The 18,783-nt window shown below is 41.7% G+C and overlaps 1 protein-coding gene across 2 annotated transcripts in view; it reads right to left on the minus strand.

The window, feature by feature from the left end:
* The window catches only part of DNAI3 (dynein axonemal intermediate chain 3), a 623,392-nt gene that overhangs the window by 518,072 nt on the left and 86,537 nt on the right, over positions 1 to 18,783 (minus strand). For both annotated transcript variants that reach the window (XM_069232274.1, XM_069232273.1), the window contains exons 3-5: positions 9,166 to 9,216; positions 5,358 to 5,542; positions 3,714 to 3,818 (exon numbers count right to left, since the gene is read on the minus strand). In XM_069232274.1, coding sequence (XP_069088375.1) covers positions 3,714 to 3,818; positions 5,358 to 5,542; positions 9,166 to 9,216 — 341 coding nt within the window. The remainder of the gene's footprint in view (positions 1 to 3,713; positions 3,819 to 5,357; positions 5,543 to 9,165; positions 9,217 to 18,783) is intronic.

An 18,783-nucleotide genomic window follows, 5' to 3' on the forward strand; every position in this document is an offset into this window, starting at 1 on the left:
TGTGGCTCACGCTGACAAGAATTTTGATTGTTGCCTGAGAGGGGCTTCCACACTTCCTCAACCAATAATCAATCAATCAAGTGATTTCAAAGCGCACTACTCACCCATAGGGTCTCAAGTCGCTGAGGTGTGTCTCCAGAGATCAGCTGAAGAGCCAGGTCTTGAAGTCCTTCCTGAACTGAGGCAGCGATGGTGACTATCTGAGATGAAGCTGTAAGGTGTTCCAATCTTTAGCTGCCAGGTATGTGAAAGATCTTCCTCCAGCTGAGGACTTCTTTATGTGGGGTATGTTGGCGAGTGACTGCTGGGACGAGCAGAGAGGACTGGAAGGGAAGTACCAGTTGAGGTAGCTGGGTCCGCTGTTGTGACGGGCTCCGTAGGCGTGCACAAGGAGTTTGAAGTTGATCCTCTTTTTAACGGTGAGCCAGTGGAGGTTTTCCAAGTGTCCTCTGATGTGCTCTCAACGGGGAATGTTTAGGATGAGCCTGGCGACAACGTTCTGAATCTGTTGCAGCTTGCTCAGGTTCTTTTTGGTGGTTCTGGCGTAGAAGGCATTGCCGTAGTCAAGTCTGCTCATGATTAGTGGGTGTGTCACGGTTTTTCAGCAGTCGGTTAGTATCTGAAGATCTTCTCTAGGCGACGGAGGTTGTGGAAACAAGTGGAGTCAACAGAGTTGACCTGTCTGGTCATCTTGAGTGTTGAGGATGACACTGAGGTTTCGTGCGTGATCTGTGGGGGTAGGGGGCCTGCCGAATGTTGAGGGACACCAGGAGTCATCCCAGGCTGAGGAGGAAGGTCCCATGATGAGGACCCGTTTTTCTCGTAGTTCAGCTTAAGGCAGCTTTCCCTCATCCAGGTGGCAACTGCTTCCATACCGTTCCTGAAATTCTTCTTTGCTTTTGAAGAGTTTTCGTCAGGGAGATAATCAGCTGGGTGTCATCTGCGTAGGACACATGTTCATACAGTAGTTCCTGGTGATAGGGGTGACTGGGGTCCTGTAGATGTTGAACAGCGTGGGGCTCAACGATGATCCTTGGGGTACTCCACAGCTTATGTCTGTAGGTTCTGACAGATGTGGTGGGAGTTTGACTTTCTGTGTTCTGCCTATCAGGAAGGAGTGTATCCAACAAAGGGCCTTGCCACGTATGCCTCCTACATGGAGTCTAGTGCATAGGGTGCAATAAGATACTGTATCCAATCCAATTTCTTACAGGGTTGCAGCATTTCTTACAGGGCATTGAGCCTCACACTAAAGTAACATTTTAAAACATGCCTCAGTGTATCACTGAAACCTGAAGTGCAGTTTAAACTGTCATTTCAATCTGGCAAAATAAATAAGCCTTTTGCAAGCCCTAAACATTCCTTTTTAATACTTATAAGTCACCCCTACTGAGGCCCTAAAAGCTATTAGGGCATGGTATATTTTATTTAAAAAGTAGGACATGCGGGTTTAAGTCTTATATGTTCTGGTAGTGAAACACATGTACAGTAGTAATTCATTGTTTTAAGGTCCATCTCACCCGTTGACTAACACTAGCCTTCCTTATTACATATAATAAGTGGTAACTTTTGATTGCGGATAGAGATATGCTATTTACTGTGAAATGAATTGTAATTTAAAATCTTCTATACTGGTAAAGTCGGATATTAAGTTAGCATTCTGAAAATGCCACTTTTAGTAAGTTTGCATTTCCTTGTCCAAACCGTTTGTTCCTTCTGTCATTAATCTGGGTCAGATGACTGTAAATGGCTCTGCTGTTGGGGTCTGTGTACTGTTTACAGACAATTACACAAAAGGAGGCTCAGCTATGGACAGGATGGCCATTCTGGCAGGTTAACTGGCAGGTTAACTGGGGAGGGGCTGCACCTACACCCCCCTTACATTTCACATGGCTTTGCCTATTGAACACACAAAGTAACCCAACATCAGACCTGCCCTGCCTCTCGTCATCCTCAGACAGTTTGGATCCTCGACAGTGGAAGACCTTTCCAGAATGTTGATGTGGTGGAGACATGGACATGGAGTCCCCAGACACAAAGGCTGGTACCAGGTATAAATAATGAACCTCCAGAGCCACTCTTGAGAACACTCTTGAACCTGTGGAAGTTACAGAAGGAGGTCTAGCCTGTTGCCAGGAGACTGCCCTGGTACTTGAAGGACTGCCTTACTGTCTGAAAGGAAAACTCAATCTACTGCCCTCATCACAGGTAAACCAGAGTGACTCCAAGAAACAGTTGGCTTACCTCCTATATGAGATACAGGGACACTGCAAGCTTCAGAGACCCCCCCCCCCCCAGCACTGTCCAGCCATCCTGTTGCAACTGGACCTGCCTGGACATGCAACTGGACCTGCCTGAGCCCTGCTGGAGTGAGTCTCTAATCCCCAAGAAGTACCTCCACAGGTCCTGAACCCGTGGCTGGCATCAGAGTGTACTCCTCTTTACGAAAGGGTGAGAATTATTACGTTTAGGCTCTCCCAGTCATGCCAAGACTCTGAGGTCCACGACGACTGCCAACGTGAAATTCCTGTGAGACCTGTTCTTCTGTCGTCAGTGATCAACAGCAAAGACCACCAATGTGAGATCTGCACTAAGTGCTACAGCAATGACAGCCTATGACAACTGTCAAGGCAAAGCTACAGCAACGAAAATTTGCGATGCTACAGCAATGACCATCCCTGACCACCGGACTGCGGTTTGTGTTACATCAACAACCATCCACGACGTTCAGCCTCCCCCCTCCCACCCTCCACCAACATGAACAGAGCTCTTTGCGCTGGACCTTGATGGTAACTCTTCAGCGGGACTAACATTTTCCTTGTATCCAACCTGATCTCCATTGCTGTCTGCCTGAACTTGTGACTTTTCCCCCTTAGCCTAGAAGGACCAGATGACCACGAGTAGTGCTTTGTGTTTTTAGGTACTATTTTCACTTAAAACTTTCGAATTGAATGTTTCCAGTTTTACTATTTGGATTTTTTATGTTTTGGTATCATTTTACTAATTAAGATTTACTCTAGTTTTCCAAATTGATTTGGCATTTTTATTTTTGTTAGGTTTTTACTTTATTATTGTGCCAAGCTATCAGGGGGTTCAGCACAGGTTAATTTGGAGACTTTTGTGGTTCAACTTGACAAGGATTGTGGCTCTTGCCTGAGTGGGGCTTCCATTCCCCTCTTCCATTTCCCTCAACCTTATGACCCCATTTCTTACAGAGTCCAACTAAACGTGTTTTAAAAACTACAAAACAAAATAACCTGTTCCCCCTAATCTTGGTCTTGCTCTTCTCAGAGTCTTTCAAAAGTTCTCTTATTTCTCTGACTCAGCTCTGGCTCAGATTCCTTCAGCATTATCAAACAAACAAATATCCCACAAGGCACAGGAATAATGCCAAATAGAGGTTCAACTTTCCTCTCTGAATCTTTCATACTCCTTTAAGGTAGATTTTCAGACTCAAATTGAAATTGCCCTCTGGTAGGTAAATTTCGAATCTTATCTAATGGCAAATCGATAATAAAATTGTCTCACTACACTCTCTCTACTACTTGAAAATCCTTTCAATCTCCTTTGGAGATTCAGGTAATTTGAATAGCTACCGCAGACATCCTCAGAACAAGTGATTCACATATCGGAGACTCTACCTAACAATGGTATATGGTCCAACATCCTACTCCACACACACACACAGTCCTGCATTATATATAATGACTTACATTTAATATTTTTTCTTTCCACTCTTCCGCTGTAATGAGATAAAAGTTCTGTCCATATTTGAAATCACTGTCCAAGACTAGTAAAAGTTCTTCTCCTGGATAATCCTGAAAAGAAGAAAATTTATGAAGAGAGCAGCATTGTATTTTAGCCTTACATTTACTACAGTAATGTATATAATGAATGACATGTTAAATACTAAAATTAAAAGAATATTTCTGGAGCTGCTGAACGATATGGACAATTACGCTAAAAACACCCTACAGAAAAATAACATAAAAATACATTAAACATTATGTTTGCATTTGTTGAGTTCTTTGCCACTTTCATTTAAAACATGGCTGGGTCCATCATGAATCATCTAGGTCTGGTGCTGTGGGAGTGTAGCTCTCAATGGTGCAGCAGAGCTGCAGACTACCAGCATGAGGGCCCCACAGAACCAGCTGTTTTAATGTTAGCTGCCATTCGTGTGTTAAAGATCTGGATAACCAGCTTGTAAGTGAGGGATGTAGAAAAGACACGAGGGGTTTGTTGTAAGCAACTGAGAAAAAGAGAGGGAAAGATAGAGGAGGAGAGAAAGAGAGAGAGAGACAGAGAGAGAGCAAGAGAGCAAGAAAACAAATGAGCTTGAGAGTTATGGTGCTTGTGTGCCATTGTATAACTGATGACCAAACAACTGCATTCCTGGTCATGTATTTAGGAGTACATGCAGCAAATGTTCCCTATCCTTGCTGTATGTAGAAGCCACCTCATGCATGTAGTGAACCTGCTTTCATATAGCAGCTACCCTCACATATGATGGCACTATCTTACATCTGAGGGCCATCCATGGCATTTAGTGACTATCTCTATCCATCCAGTGACCTTCTCTCACCATTAATGACAAGCTGCATCATTTGGTGGACAACCTCAGAATAGGGTATGGGCATCTTTTAACATGCACAAATTCAATAGTAATTTGTGATGTTTTTGTGTATTTAGTTTATTTATTTTCTTTCAATTACCTTTTTGTTTGCCTGATTTACATTTACGGTTGAAGCAGGAAATATCTTGTGGAAGTTCTGAAAATGATGCTACTCTTCAGGATTAAAACCGCTTCTTGGAGTTTCATCTGTTTAGTTCCAGGACAACTCTAGCGTCTGCTAGGCTATTATGGGGTGCTGCTCATCATTAGGACAGATGATCACTGACAACTGGTGTGATATTTAAATGGAAAGTACACTTAAGCAAAGTGATCAGGGAGCCACACACAAAACAGGAAATTATTCTACCATTTATGACTATCAATGAAGATTCAATGATTCAGAACTAAAACTTTCCATTGGAAGAAATTCATATTTCACCATTGGAATCACATGAACTCCTCTAAACATTAATAATAAAAGCTACCCACTGAAAAAGAGAAAACAGCAAAAAGGCAGAGGAAGAGGCATGCCATTGCACGAAATAATAGGTCCAAAATCCGGCATGACTCTCCACATGAATTTTTGGAAAGATGGACAGTGCACAAAAGATAACAAATGAAGAGAAATGGCAATCTTTAAAATGCATAACTGCTAGGCTAGCGTTAGCCGTCTTCATGAACAGAACATGTGCTGCGGAATGTGTTGAGTGAAGATTATGGTGAAATAAAACAGAGTACCTACCATCACCACTTTTTTGAATGGGTGGAAATCTGAAACCGCAGCTCTTGTTTTAAGATCCTGAAGTATTTCTTCCTTTTTAATAAGTTTGTATGGGTTTGCTGGTGTAACATCCACATCAACACGACTATTAAAAATTTCTTGTGTCTTTGTTGTAACAACAAGAGGAATGATGTACTCTGGAATATCTAGAGCAAAACATATTACACAATATTTAATATCCACCAGATATGTACTCCATATGACAAGCTTTGAGCAATGATTGGCAGCACCCCATCACACATTTATACAGCCCTCCACAAAACAACTCTTTGCAGCACCCACATTAAAATACTTAAATGTACATAAATGACACACTAGCAACAGGACTTTGCAAACAAGCACAATTTGGGCTATAACATAGCTTAATTAAATAAGATTAAAAGCAAGGTCTATTAGAAAAGCAGAGTGTTGAAATAAACTATATTGAGGTCAAGATACTGTCAAGATATATGCCCTCTGAAGATATGAGATCATCTAAAATAGACCATTCAAGGTAATCTGAATTCTGCATATTGCAATAACCTTTTTGCAACTTTAAATGGTCCATTTGTTTAATAATGTCACGATAGATCTTAAAACCCAAGCAGACATGATTTAAGAAAACAATATTAAAGAGTATGCATTGGTTGGTGATTGTTAGATATGTAGGACTGACTTAAGAGACCTGTTTTTTTTCTACACTGAAGTGCCCTTTTTAGCCCTACTCTCTCCTGGCTTACTCAGTTGGTACATGATTGTAGTGTTGTTGGAATCCGTACGATGTTAGTCTTTTATCATGGCTAAAAGGATCTGAGGTCAAGGAGGAATTCCAACAGCTCTAGTTTTAATTTTTCTTTATTCCCCCACTTGTTTGATGGTCTAGGTCCAAGATTTACCCTGAACTCTGTCTTTTGTCCTTTTTTTACTTACAAGGAGATGCCTGAAGGAATGTCTTTGTGATTATGTGGTCTTACCACTGTTTATTGATCCTGCATATTGTAAAAGTAGAACATCTTGTTGCAGGTATTTCCGGTAGTCCTGTTTGACCATAGCTGAGAAATAAAAGGGGTAGATAATTTTTGAGCCCCAGTGTGCATCCACTTGTGCACAGCAAATGGGATCTGTTTCTCTTGTCTGACTTTTTTGCCACTCTCCCCTATGCTGAATGCTGCCACCCCTATTAGAGTGTTTAATGTGGGCATTGAAGAAAGGAAGTCAGTGTTTGGATGCTGTTGGTGATTGTTCTGAGGAAAACAAAGGGAACCTCCCCAGCTACTGATAACATGTGGTGCTGGTATTGTGAGGTTTGGGTGGGCTTCTGCTGCTGTTGCTGAGGCACCTGTTGTTGCCAATTGAATTGCTGAAAGTAGTAGCAACCCTCAGACCTGTAGTGCTTGCAATATTCCTTTCTCTTTTCTATGCCTTGAATTGTTTTGAAGTCTTGCTGCAGAAATCTTTAGGTGTCAGTCATACACAGTAGTGTAAACAATATTGTATAATTTTTAGAGAAGGCTTCATGTTTGCTCATGATTGAATGGCTTTTTGGTCTATTTTACCTTGCTGACTAATTTTGTTTCATCAATCCTCTGGAGTATTGAGGTTTCAACCTTGTTTTTGAATTCACTTTCTTCCACTGCTGACATCAGAGATCTATTTTTTATATTTTTTGTTGTCTTTGTGATTTAACACTCCATGGTAGTGCATGGCTTGTTATTTTCTCTCTCTCTCTCTCTCTCTCTCTCTCTCTCTCTTTCTTTCTTTCTCACACTTGCCTTCCCTCATCAAACATACACTTACTCTGTTTCTCTCTTCCCCTCACCCGTCTCTTATTCGCTCCACCCCCATCTTGGTTTATGTCTGTCTCCCACACAGAGCACTATTGCAGCTCAGTGTTGGACCTCTATTTCCCCTTCCCTGTTTCTTTCACCTTGTTCTCACTCTCACACAGAACTTCTCCTGCTGCCCACCACTCTTCAGCTGCTCGCGTTACTGGCTTTGCCAATGCCAAATGCTTTTAAAATTCAATTGGCATTGGTAAAACCAACATGGGCAGATAACCACCTTGATAGTATCATTTTTATACATTTATAAAGGGTAATTTAGTGTGATACAGCATGCTGTGATGTAAAGGGGCAGCCTTCTTGGCAGTGTGTTTTTAATACTTTCGAGATGGCCACCCCGTTTTTTGATGCATTGTGGAGTGAGGAAATGTGGCAGCTACATGTGAAGAATAAAAAGAGGGTGGTTGAGATGCATCATGCAATGTGGTAGTTAACTTGGAAGCATTAAAATGTACTTCCAAGAAGGCCAGACTCTGCTACTGGCTTTGACTCGATCTAACAAGCATTTGTAAGCTTCCACATGAGAAAAAAGTAGTGGATTTGTACTGTGTTGTGGCCGTCCTGCCACAAAGAAAAAAACATCTCCTTCTTTTACATTAATCAGGTTTCTTTAAGGAATACTAAACTCACCTTTTGTGGTTTAAAACAAGTAGCAAGGCCTTAACCAGAAGATAATGCCCGTGGTAATTGTGCAACAAAACAATCAAACAATATTAAACTTCACAAATAAGTAATTTTAAAATGTCAAACCTATTTAGTTGTACAATATGAACTTTAACCATTAAAATAACACCAAAATGAAGACAACTGGATGTAGGAAACTGGTGTTAAGATACATGTTTTATATTAAACAACAGGATCTCAAAATCTATGCAGTTAACTAGGACCTCCACACCCTCCAAAGATGACAGATGATGGAACATGGTAGCAGACAAGATGCTGGTTTGCTCTAGTCAAATGTTAAGGAAGACTGGAATCAAAGCACTTTTGTGAATGACAGGTAATGGAGTTAGTTTGGAGGTTTGTCTCAATCAAATGTTTTACCTTTAGACTTCAACTTTTTCTAAAAGTAGAAAACTAACAGAGAGGCAAGAATAGTATAAGTGGCTGATTTGTGGATTACAATGTAGAATTCAAGTTTTTGTGGTCTCTCTGTGGTGCCAGCTTTGTGGTCAAAAGCTCCAAATAGGGATAAACCATGAAAAAGTTAGCTAGCTCTTTTTTTCAACAGCCTGGTCCCTTTAACCCAGTCTTTCAGAAGTAAACATTTTCTAAGTACCAACTTTATGGACAAGTTCTGTAACTTTTTCTCTTCTGCTGTAAAAGTCTCTAAACTTTCAGAGAAGTATCTTGGGTTGCAGGTCAGGGGTTCAACTCATGGAAATGGTCTCCACAACCCTGAGTCAGGTCCAAAGCCGCTTGTCCAATTGCAATTGGTTGACTTGTTACTTTCCAGGCAGACGCGTCTTACCCTGTCTCTATGACCTTTGCACACAACAGGAGGGAAATCTGTCAAGATGGCGCTTATTTAAGACGCGACTCCGGCACACGGCTGCCGCTTTTCTCGATTTCGAAATTTTAATTAAGGTATTGAAACCTTACATTGTAAGATGTACCTTTTCATTTGAATTAGTGTTTTGATTATACATCCTCAAATCTTCTGATTGATTATTATGATGCCTTGAGAAAGCTCTAGGCGGATGCACCATAGAGGGCGAAACACGTGTCGGCTGTACCCATTTGTACCCTATTTTGAAATAATTGAATAAATGATTCAACATCAAGGACAGTTTGCAAGTTTTCAATTCAACTAAATTGGACATTATAACAAAATTACAAGTGGGTTCTCACACTATTTTGGACATTACAAACTCCACTTTCTTATTATGCTTCCACAATTACTATAAATTGGCTATTGTGAATACATGTCATGTGAATGCATCACTTACCTGGGATTTCAACAGAGGCGGCAGCTGCAGCGTCTTCATCTTTCTTTTTAGCTGAAAAAAGATGGCACATTTAAAACGTATGACATGTGCATATTATTGCAAATGTAGCACTATGTAGTAATAAAATAAAAACATTGGAAAATATTAATCTCATGGCAGTATGTGACACACCATCAGCAATTCAATATTGATATAGATCCTAATATTGGAAAATATTAATCTCATGGCAGTATGTGACACACCATCAGCAATTCAATATTGATATAGATCCTAGCAGAGAACATGTATTTCCCTGCCAGGCTATTTTTGATGAATACAGATTTGTACGTGCACAAGATAATCAGCGGGTAACAAATACGTTTTTGTTGTAGTGGCTAAATCTGCATTAATGCTTTCACTCAGTCTTTCTTTCAAAATGTTGCTATTATGTTGTTAAAACAAAATATGCCTATAAATTTTGCTTTGTGTGCATCCAAAAAAACTCCCACTTCAATATTTCTTCTCTCTCCTAAGATATTAAAAAGAATGTGAAGAGGTGTTCGTTTGTTACATTTCATGCAGGGATGAACATAAATTCAAGACTAATAAGAACAGAAATATTAAAGAGAGTCCAGTACTTCACTGCTTTATAGTTTGGCTTATGACCTATAAATCCACATACACACTTGGTAGTCCTGGCATTCTTGGTGTGGTTTTTCCCCTACCTTTTTGCCTTCAGACAACCTGTTTGCTGACTTAGCTTTTGCTGGCCTTCGACTCTACACACTTTACCACTTCTAACCAGTGCTAAAGTGCTTTCAATCTCTCCTTAAAACATGGTCAGACTGTCTTAAACCCAACTGGCACATTTAATTTACTTTTAAGTCCCTAGTGACGAGGCAATATCTGTGCACAGGGCCTGTATATTAAAAATTATACTACTGGGCCAGCAGCAGTGATTGTGAAAGCTACTTAAATAGCACTTTAAAGATGTGTCAAGCCTGCTATTGTAGCCTGTGTGTAGAGTTTGAGACGGCCATGTCAACCTGACAGAATAAGCTTTTCATCAGTTAAACCAATTAGTAAAATTAAAGAAGAGCATACATATTTAAATGATCATGAAGTCATAATTTCTATAGTATAAAGACAAAAGTTGCAAAATAGAATCACATATAGCAAATATCAACCAAAATGTCCTTATTCTAATTTAAAAAAAATCAAAAGTGGTGAGGGGAAATTCTATGAGGAAGGTGTCAGCATCAGATGAACCAAGTTTAAGGTTCAAGAGGAAAATATGAGTGCTCAAGCAAGAAGCTCAATACTCTGGGCAGGAGAAATCAGCAGAGTCAAGAAGGAGTCTTATCTCAACGAAGTCAGGGCAGTATCTGCTCAACTACTCTAAAGAACATACAATTAAAGCATGAAAAGGGATTATAGGATTTCCATATCATTTCTATCAAACTAATCAATCCGAAGGCAGTGTTCTCTGAGAGCAGGTAGACTCTCTAGTTTCCAGGCTCTAAAAAATGGAATAACCATCTGGGTGACCTTGGATGTAAAATTAGCCCAGTCTTCCTTGTACAGGATGATCTCTCCCACAGTCTCACTCTCTATGTTTGAGGCCAACTTCTAATCAAGGTTCAGTTGCCTTCAATAAACACTGTACAATAAACAATGAGGCTATTGTAATTAACAAATATCATGATAAGACACAAGCAGAGGAGACAAAAAACAAGACACTGGCAAAGCATTTAATAAAAGGAAATTCATGTTATTCAGGCCTGGTTACAAGTTAAGCTAACTTCCATTAAAAAGGATTCCAAACAAGTACAGTTAGCATGCATAAATATAATGATATGTTTGGAGTATAGGTGTGACCTTTACTAAAATAAATGTAGCCACCTTCAAATGATTAATTAATACAATGCATACAGATTAGTTTATCATATAACGTGTACATAATGCACAAGTGCATAGGGGACTAAACGTACCCTGGACCAATCCTCACTCTGATGGCTAGAATAGCCATTACACAAATCAAATGAATCTTCTGAGAACACCTCAAAGTCCTGTTGTCTTCATCTCATCATAGGTGTTGGAAATGGCCCTTTTTGCAGGGTTATCCTCAAACATATTGCTATTTTCCTCCTATTTTTCTGACCCTCTTTTTGTTGGCTTTAGGACTCTAGCACTGATTAGCAGCAGTAAAGTGCAAAAAGTGCATGCACTCTCTCCCCTAAACATATGTTTGGCATATTTAATTTACCTGTAAGTACCTTGTAAAGCTGTATACCATATATCCAGGGTCTATAAATGTAATGCTACGAGTGGGCCTTCAGTGCTGATTGCACCACTCACAGAAGTAGCCTCCCAAACCTGTCTCAGGACTGCATGCGCAGTTTACTGCCACATTTGACTTGGCATTTCATTCTACTCGCTAAGGCCTAAACTCCTTTTAACTACACCTAAGTCACCACTAAGTAGGGCCTAGATAGCTCTATGAGCAGGATGTTCTGTATATAAAGATATGACATGTACTTGTATGTTTTACATGTCCTATTAGTGACAAACAGTGTATTTTGTTTTTCACTACTGTGAGAGCAGCTCCTCTCATAGGGTAGCATTGGGAATTCCCTTATATATTTTTCAGTGGAAATTTGTGATCTGAGAGGAGTATCGTGAGCATGTTTGGAATGGCAGTGAGAAATTCTGCTTACTGATGTAGTTGGATTTTACATCACTACTTTAGAAATACCACTGTTAGAAAGTGGGCCTTTCTCTGTGCGTATAACTCTATGTACTTTGCAGCCTGACTCCAATCCGTGTCTGGGGCTGAATGACAGCTATGCTTTGTGCATGCTTTCCAGACAGCCATCACATAGGAGGGGATCGTTGCACCTGCATACTTATAGTCTTTGTGGAGAGAGGAGAGAGAGGAGAGAGAGAGAAAGAGAGAGAGAGAAAGAGAGAGAGAGAAAGAGAGAGAGAGAGAGAGAGAGAGAGAGAGAGAGGTGTGCCCTTACATTTGTATAGGCTGTGTCCCTGCCTTACACAATCGGCTGATTTACCCCTTACTGATGTTTGGAGCCAGGGCTGGGTCGAAAGGGGTTGTGTTACACTTGAAAGGGTCCCTTTGAAGTCACCCCTTATAAACAACATTTTAGAGTATAAGTACAGGGGCTCTGACCCTATGACTTTAGAGTACTATTGGAACAGGGATTGAACCCCTGTCAGAAGGACTGCTGTGCTGCGTAAAGGAGTCATATGGACTACTCTTCTGCTGTTGCCCTGCTGCCTGCTACTGGCTTGGTGGCATAAAGGACTCACTAGATTGCTTCTCTGCTTGTTGCTGTGCTGCCAGCTGCTGCCTGACTACACTTTGCCAGAGGACTACTGTGTCACTAGGACGAATCGCCATTTGACCTGTTCGCTCTTGTGTGCTGGCATGCCTGTCTGCCGCCTTCTGCTTGGTGCCCCTACTGTTCTCCAAAGGGCTTGTGCCCTCTTATGCTTGAGAAATTCCCTGGCCCTGCAAAGGTAATCTTGCTGGGAAGCCTACAACCAGCAGTGGGCCCCCCCTTTGAGTCACCAAGCGACAGCATATGGTGAGCACTTCACCTCCCCATCAGCGCATGTGGAGAGCTTTAGTTTCTTTTAGGGCGTGTGGAGTGCCCCAGAGGTATTGCAACGTGGTATTTGAGGCTGAGTGCTGCGTCGAGGCACCTGCTTCCCTGCATACATACGGCTACCTTAAAGAAGAGGTTGCCCCAGTGCCTCACTGCACGGCCTGGACAAAGCTGCATTCCGTAGCAAATAGGGGCGGGCCAGGAACCTGGGACTCACCACCCCACCTCCACCACTAAACAGTGATGTGGGACTCTGGCCCGGAAAAGCAAAACTCAAGAGGTGCGGACCCCATGACTGAGGTCCACCATCATTCCTGCACAAGCCCCCGCCCCACCCCCCACCACCGGTAATCAGCGCTGCACACTCTGAGGGCCAACCGCAGCACCAGTGAAAGCTTCATCCAACATCTTCCCTGCCTTGCACCCCCCACTGGAGATTCCAGAGCTGACGCAGGCACACACATCCTGGGAGAGGAGTGAGGCAATCCTGTGCTGCTTCTTTCTTCAGATGGCAGTGGGGGTGACCTGGGAAGTCCTGAAAGGGAACCAGGCTCGCCGACATGGTGGGTGATGTACTTCCTCATACCACAGGGTAGACTGCCATGGAGGACCCCAAAGGGAAAGCAAGGTTGCCTCCTGCGTGGAGAAACCCTGTCAGTGACTGCCGGGTGCATAGTCATAATATTTGCCTAATTTGCCATACTGACATGAACTTCGGTAACAGTACCATATAATGGGCGTCCCGGATCCTTATTATTATCTGTGATAATTGATGTGTCCTAAATACGGTTGTATTACCTGGGCTGGTTAGATAATTGATGTCATGTTGTGGCCTACAAATCCTACTTGAGATGAATAACGAGTAACGCCTCAGAGCTCGCATAATGTATCGTGCTTTATGTGTGATGGTGATACTGAAGGATATATGTACTTATAACATTCCATGACCCTGTAGTATGTTGTATACTGTTTTTGTGCCTCTTGCATAGTCAGGATAACAAGCGCTTTTTCAGCAATTGCACCTTATGCACCCCACTCCTACTCTGATGTTTTTTCTGACCTAAGTATCTGCTGATCTGATATTACCTATCATATTGCTTCTTTCATAACCAGGATCCTGAATTCCTAAATACTGTTTCTTTTGGCATTATTATGCACAGTATTTATGACTTACGTCATCATTGGCCTAGTGATATTGATATATATATATATATATATTTTTTTTTAACGAAAATTTAAAAAAAATACAGGGACTTTATAGTTAGGCTCACATTCTCAACGTACAAAACCACAGAAATTCCCCTGTTATAGAGTGATATCAAGTAACTGTAACTCATGACCTAAGGCAACTATAACTTACTTGAACTAGTGCTGACAATCAGATCTCAGCACCAGATCGGGAGGAGTCGCAAATCCTTTGCGTCCCTAAAAATATAAATTAGGATTTTCTTTAATTTCTCAAAAACTAGTGAATGTATTTACACCAAATGACAAAGAAGGCTCTTTCTGGACCAAGAGCTACCTTTCTGCCAAATTTGGTGTAATTGAGTCCATTGGTTTTGTGCTAAAGCTGTTAAATGTTTCCTACGGGAATTAACATTGGAAATGCTCGAAATTTCACCGCCCCTTTATCCCAGCCCCCACTTGATGGATCACCCGAAACCTTCCAGACAGTAGTTCACTTGACTTTAATATATAAATAAACAAAGGTTACAAGGACGTTATAGTTAGGCTCACAATTTAAGTGTACCAAACCATAGAAATGTATCTGTTATAGTTAGAGTTATCTCAAGTATCTATAACTCTAGGGCAACTATAACTCGTGTCCCCGTCAGAGTTATCTGATCAATAACTTTACTGCAGAAGTTAAAGCGACATTATCAATGATGTTATTAAAGACGTCATAAGTGCTGTAATTTGTGGGGTAATTCGTAGTGCATGGCGAAGGCACAAGTTATAGTTACCTTAGGCACGAGTTATAGTTACCTGGGATAACTTCAACTATAACAGGTGAATTTCGTTGGTTTGGTACGTTTAAAATATGAGCCTAACTATAACGTCCCTGTAACCTTTGGCTTTTTAAGTGAATTTCTATGTTTTTTTAAATTCTATATCCAAACTATAACATCCCTGTAACCTTTCTTTTTTTCAGTGAATTTCTATGTTTTTTTTAACGTAAAGTAATTTTCACTACTATACATTTATCCAATCACCACTGTGTACAGGCCTTCGGCTGTGTACGGCGCTGGTTGGCTGCAGAGTCTGGCCTGTAGCCAGGCCCCGCAGCCAACCCCTAAAACAACCCAACCCCGAACTGCGCTCAGCCTTTAGCCGTGCGTGGTGATTGTTGGCCGCAGGGCCTGACCTGCAGCCAGTCCCTGCAGCCAACCCCTATACCAATCAAACCCTGCACAGCTCCCTCTTCCCTGACCGATCTCGGTTCGGGGGTTCCCTTCTCCCGGGTCCTGGCCTGAATATTTTCTTTTTGGAGATGGGGCCTTGCGCTTCCTCTTCACAGGCCGTTTTCGGCCCCGTTTACCCCATCCCCTGAGGCCTGGCCTAAATTGTTCCCTCTATTTGAGAGCAATGTTTCCTCTGTTCCCCTGCCTGCATCTCTGCAGGAAGGGAAACAGAGGAAACCTCTGCTTACAGCAAGCGAGAATTGTTTGACAGCTCTCACTAGCTGCAAGCAGAGTGTTTGCTCTGACTTGGTGGCAGCTGTCAAATCTGCAGCTAGGTCAGAGCAAGCACCTATGTCCCTGGAGTGGGCAACTCTGGACATAGCAGGAGCCAGCCCTTGGGGGGTGGCGGTGCACAGGGCCATCAGTGGCTCTTCGGGGGATCAGCACAGCCCCCCTCGAAAGAGTGTTGCCCCAGGGAGATGGTGGCTCCCAGGGCTGCAGGGGACCTGCAGTCCCCCCACATTGCATTGATTAGGGCCCAGGAAGGTTGGGTCCCTGGGGCTGCGTGCCCCCCCACATTGAATTAGGTTAAAGCCCCAGGGTGGTGGCGATCCATGGGGTTGTAGGGTGTGGGAGCCATGCGCCCCCCTGAGTTTTGTTTCACCAAAGCAGGGAGGTGGTGGCCCCTGGGGATGCGGAGGGACCGCATTGATCTATAAAGTTTGACCTAGGGAGGTGGGGGTCACAGGGCTGGGTGGGCCCCCACACACATAATCTATTAAGGCCCTGGGGAGGGGGTGGTACCTGGTGCTGTTGGGGGGCCCCCCAGCATTCCATTAAATGTTAGCCCCAAGGAGGTAGTGGTCCCAAGGGCAGCGGGGAAGCCGGGCAGCCCTACGCATTAAAATGGCAATGCTCCCTGGCCTTGGTCCACACAGGGCTTAACAATTATCATGAGTAGGAGCCTGCGCTTGTTTTTGTTTTTTGGTTTTTCAATTTTCACCAGATCCACCGCGAATCGCAGCAAAAATTTAAATGACAAAAATGCTTTTTAGCTCAGATGGTCCTTCTGGGACTCCAGCCCCAGAGCTTAGGGGTCACGGTGTTCCTACCAGGGCCCCTTTTGTTTTTTTACATCTTTTTTTGCTAGGAGTCCCAAGATGGATGCCAACACTTCTTGTTCAAGTGTTGGCAGCCAATCAGTTCTCAGCACGAGATCGGTTTGCAAAGCCTTTGCAGCCCTATATGTACAAATTTTGATTTTCTTTAATTTCTCTAAACTAATGAATGGATTCACGCCAAATAACAAAAAAGGTTGCTTTCTGGACCAAGAGCTACCTTTCTGCCAAATTTGGTGCAACGCCTTCTAGTGGTTCGGACACTATCGCTTCTCAAAATCCCTATAGAAAAATGAATGGGGAAAAAGGGTTTTTGGGCCCCCCCTTTTTCTTGGCCCCTGCTTGACGGATCACCCTGAAACTTTCCAGACAGCGCATCTGAGCAGTAAAAAAAAATATATAGGTTATATAAAAATGTATGACCTAGTTTCCATAGGAAGAGCATTTTTTTGCCTATAACTTTGGTGCGGCTTGACGAATCTTCACAAATTTTCAAAACTCATACTTTGCTTAGTTCAGCTTCTGTCTTGAAAGTTTTGGGTTGATCCATCAAGTTGGGAAAGAGAAAAATACCCATTTTCCCGATTCATTTTTCCATAGGACCTTTAGACACACCTACGGCCCGAACCACTGAATGGGATTACACCAAATCTGGTACAAAGATAGATTCTGTTCTGCAAATTACGCTTTTTGTGGCTTGGTGTGAATCTGTTCAGTTTTGGAGTAATTTAAGGGCAAAACATATAGATATATAGGGACGCGGATCCTCCAAGGATCCAACTGTCCTTCTGCTGATATCAAATTGGCTCTCAACACTTCACCAACTTATTACAATGATGACATTGATTAAATCGATTAATTGTCACCACACCTATCCTTGTACTCGGATCAATTGGAACACCGAGACCTCTACCTTGGGAAACACTATTTCCACCTTGCATCATTTGCCCTCCACCCTGAGATCCTCCACCTTCAATCCACCACCGTTTCTCACATGCAGTCCATTCTGAAATCCATTCTCGCAAGCTTAATTTGGGCCAACATGAACTTTTCCTTAAGCATTTTCTGTTTCATTTCTTGTCCATCACTAAAATACTTGCATATCAGTATCTCATCCAAAGGCCTCGGAAAATATATTTGACCACTTGCTATGCCAAGTCATTTTTTATCAGGTTGAGCTATTTTTAGGACCTCCTTGACCCTTCTGGCAAGTTGATAATGAACAGGTGTTCTCTTGTAAGGGAGCAATAAAGACCCCTTTAAATCTTGTTATGTTGTCACATTTGCTCTGTGTTGAGAGACAGAGGTCAAAAGTCAGTTTGTCTTCCAATTAAGTTCCCTTCCCACTGCTGAATTCCAAGATTTTGTAAGGTGACTTTTACTGACCTGCTGTAAAAAGAGATATTTAAATGTGGTTTATTAGGGAAACCCTGACATCACACAGTCTTTAATTTCACAGTAAGTCAACTGTACAAACATTTCAAAATATATTTCAGTAGTGGTGAAAGCACATTTTTTGTACTTATGTGTGATGAAAAAAACAATTTAAAAGGACAAAAACAAATCCAAACTCTTTACTTAGTGATGTGCACAAGATAAATATGTTTTCTGAAACCCACATTTCACACATTATTGTTAATACTCTATATAGTTTTATCAGTAAAGCTGCAAGTTAGTGGGAAGGTCTTTGGACATTTCTTGGAAATTTACGGTTTGTAAATGACAGTATACTACCACATCATGCTTTAGTAATATATTTATTAAAAGTGAGTGTTTAAACAATAATCTGAGAAACAATCCTGACCTGATGGCAATGCTATTAGTAAACTAAGAGGCAAGTTATGGATCATTAGCCCCATCTGGAGGGGTTTATTATTATTATACATAGAGCAAACATTTTGTCTATTTAATCCAACAACAGAGTTTTTTTGCGCAGCACAAATGCTGAGCTCACATATTTGAAGGTGCACTCGTACGTGAGAATGAAGAAAAAGGCGACTCTGTAAACTAATTGCCTAGATTCACACAATTTGAGACCGATTTACAGGTCAAGTACATTGCAGTTCGGTCCCGTAGATTATTCAAGTTACTCGACCTACAGGTTTAGTAGCATTTTTATAATATTTTTGAGGCCTGCAAAGGCTTACTTTGCCAACAACCCACATTCTGTTGAATATGCAGGATAATCTTCAGATGCAATCCGAGAAACAGACTGTGAAACAAAAATGCTCATATCACCCCATTTGTTTTTTTTGACATTGCTATGTTATCTGAACACCTGCAACTAACTTTCAAAGTAAGCTTGCACTGACTCTTTGACCGCTTGAATAGTTCAATTAATCTTCAACCAGTCAATCTCCTTTTACAAGTCCTTTCCTTTCAAGAAATGAATCACCTGGTTAGATTTCTGAATCACTACACATGTGTGAAAAACACTTTACAATACATTATTCTTCTGTTGATGTCAGTGTATTTGCTGATGTTAAAGAGTTG

This window comes from Pleurodeles waltl, chromosome 4_2, assembly GCF_031143425.1.
Source record: "Pleurodeles waltl isolate 20211129_DDA chromosome 4_2, aPleWal1.hap1.20221129, whole genome shotgun sequence".
NCBI classification, from domain to species: Eukaryota; Metazoa; Chordata; class Amphibia; order Caudata; family Salamandridae; genus Pleurodeles; species Pleurodeles waltl.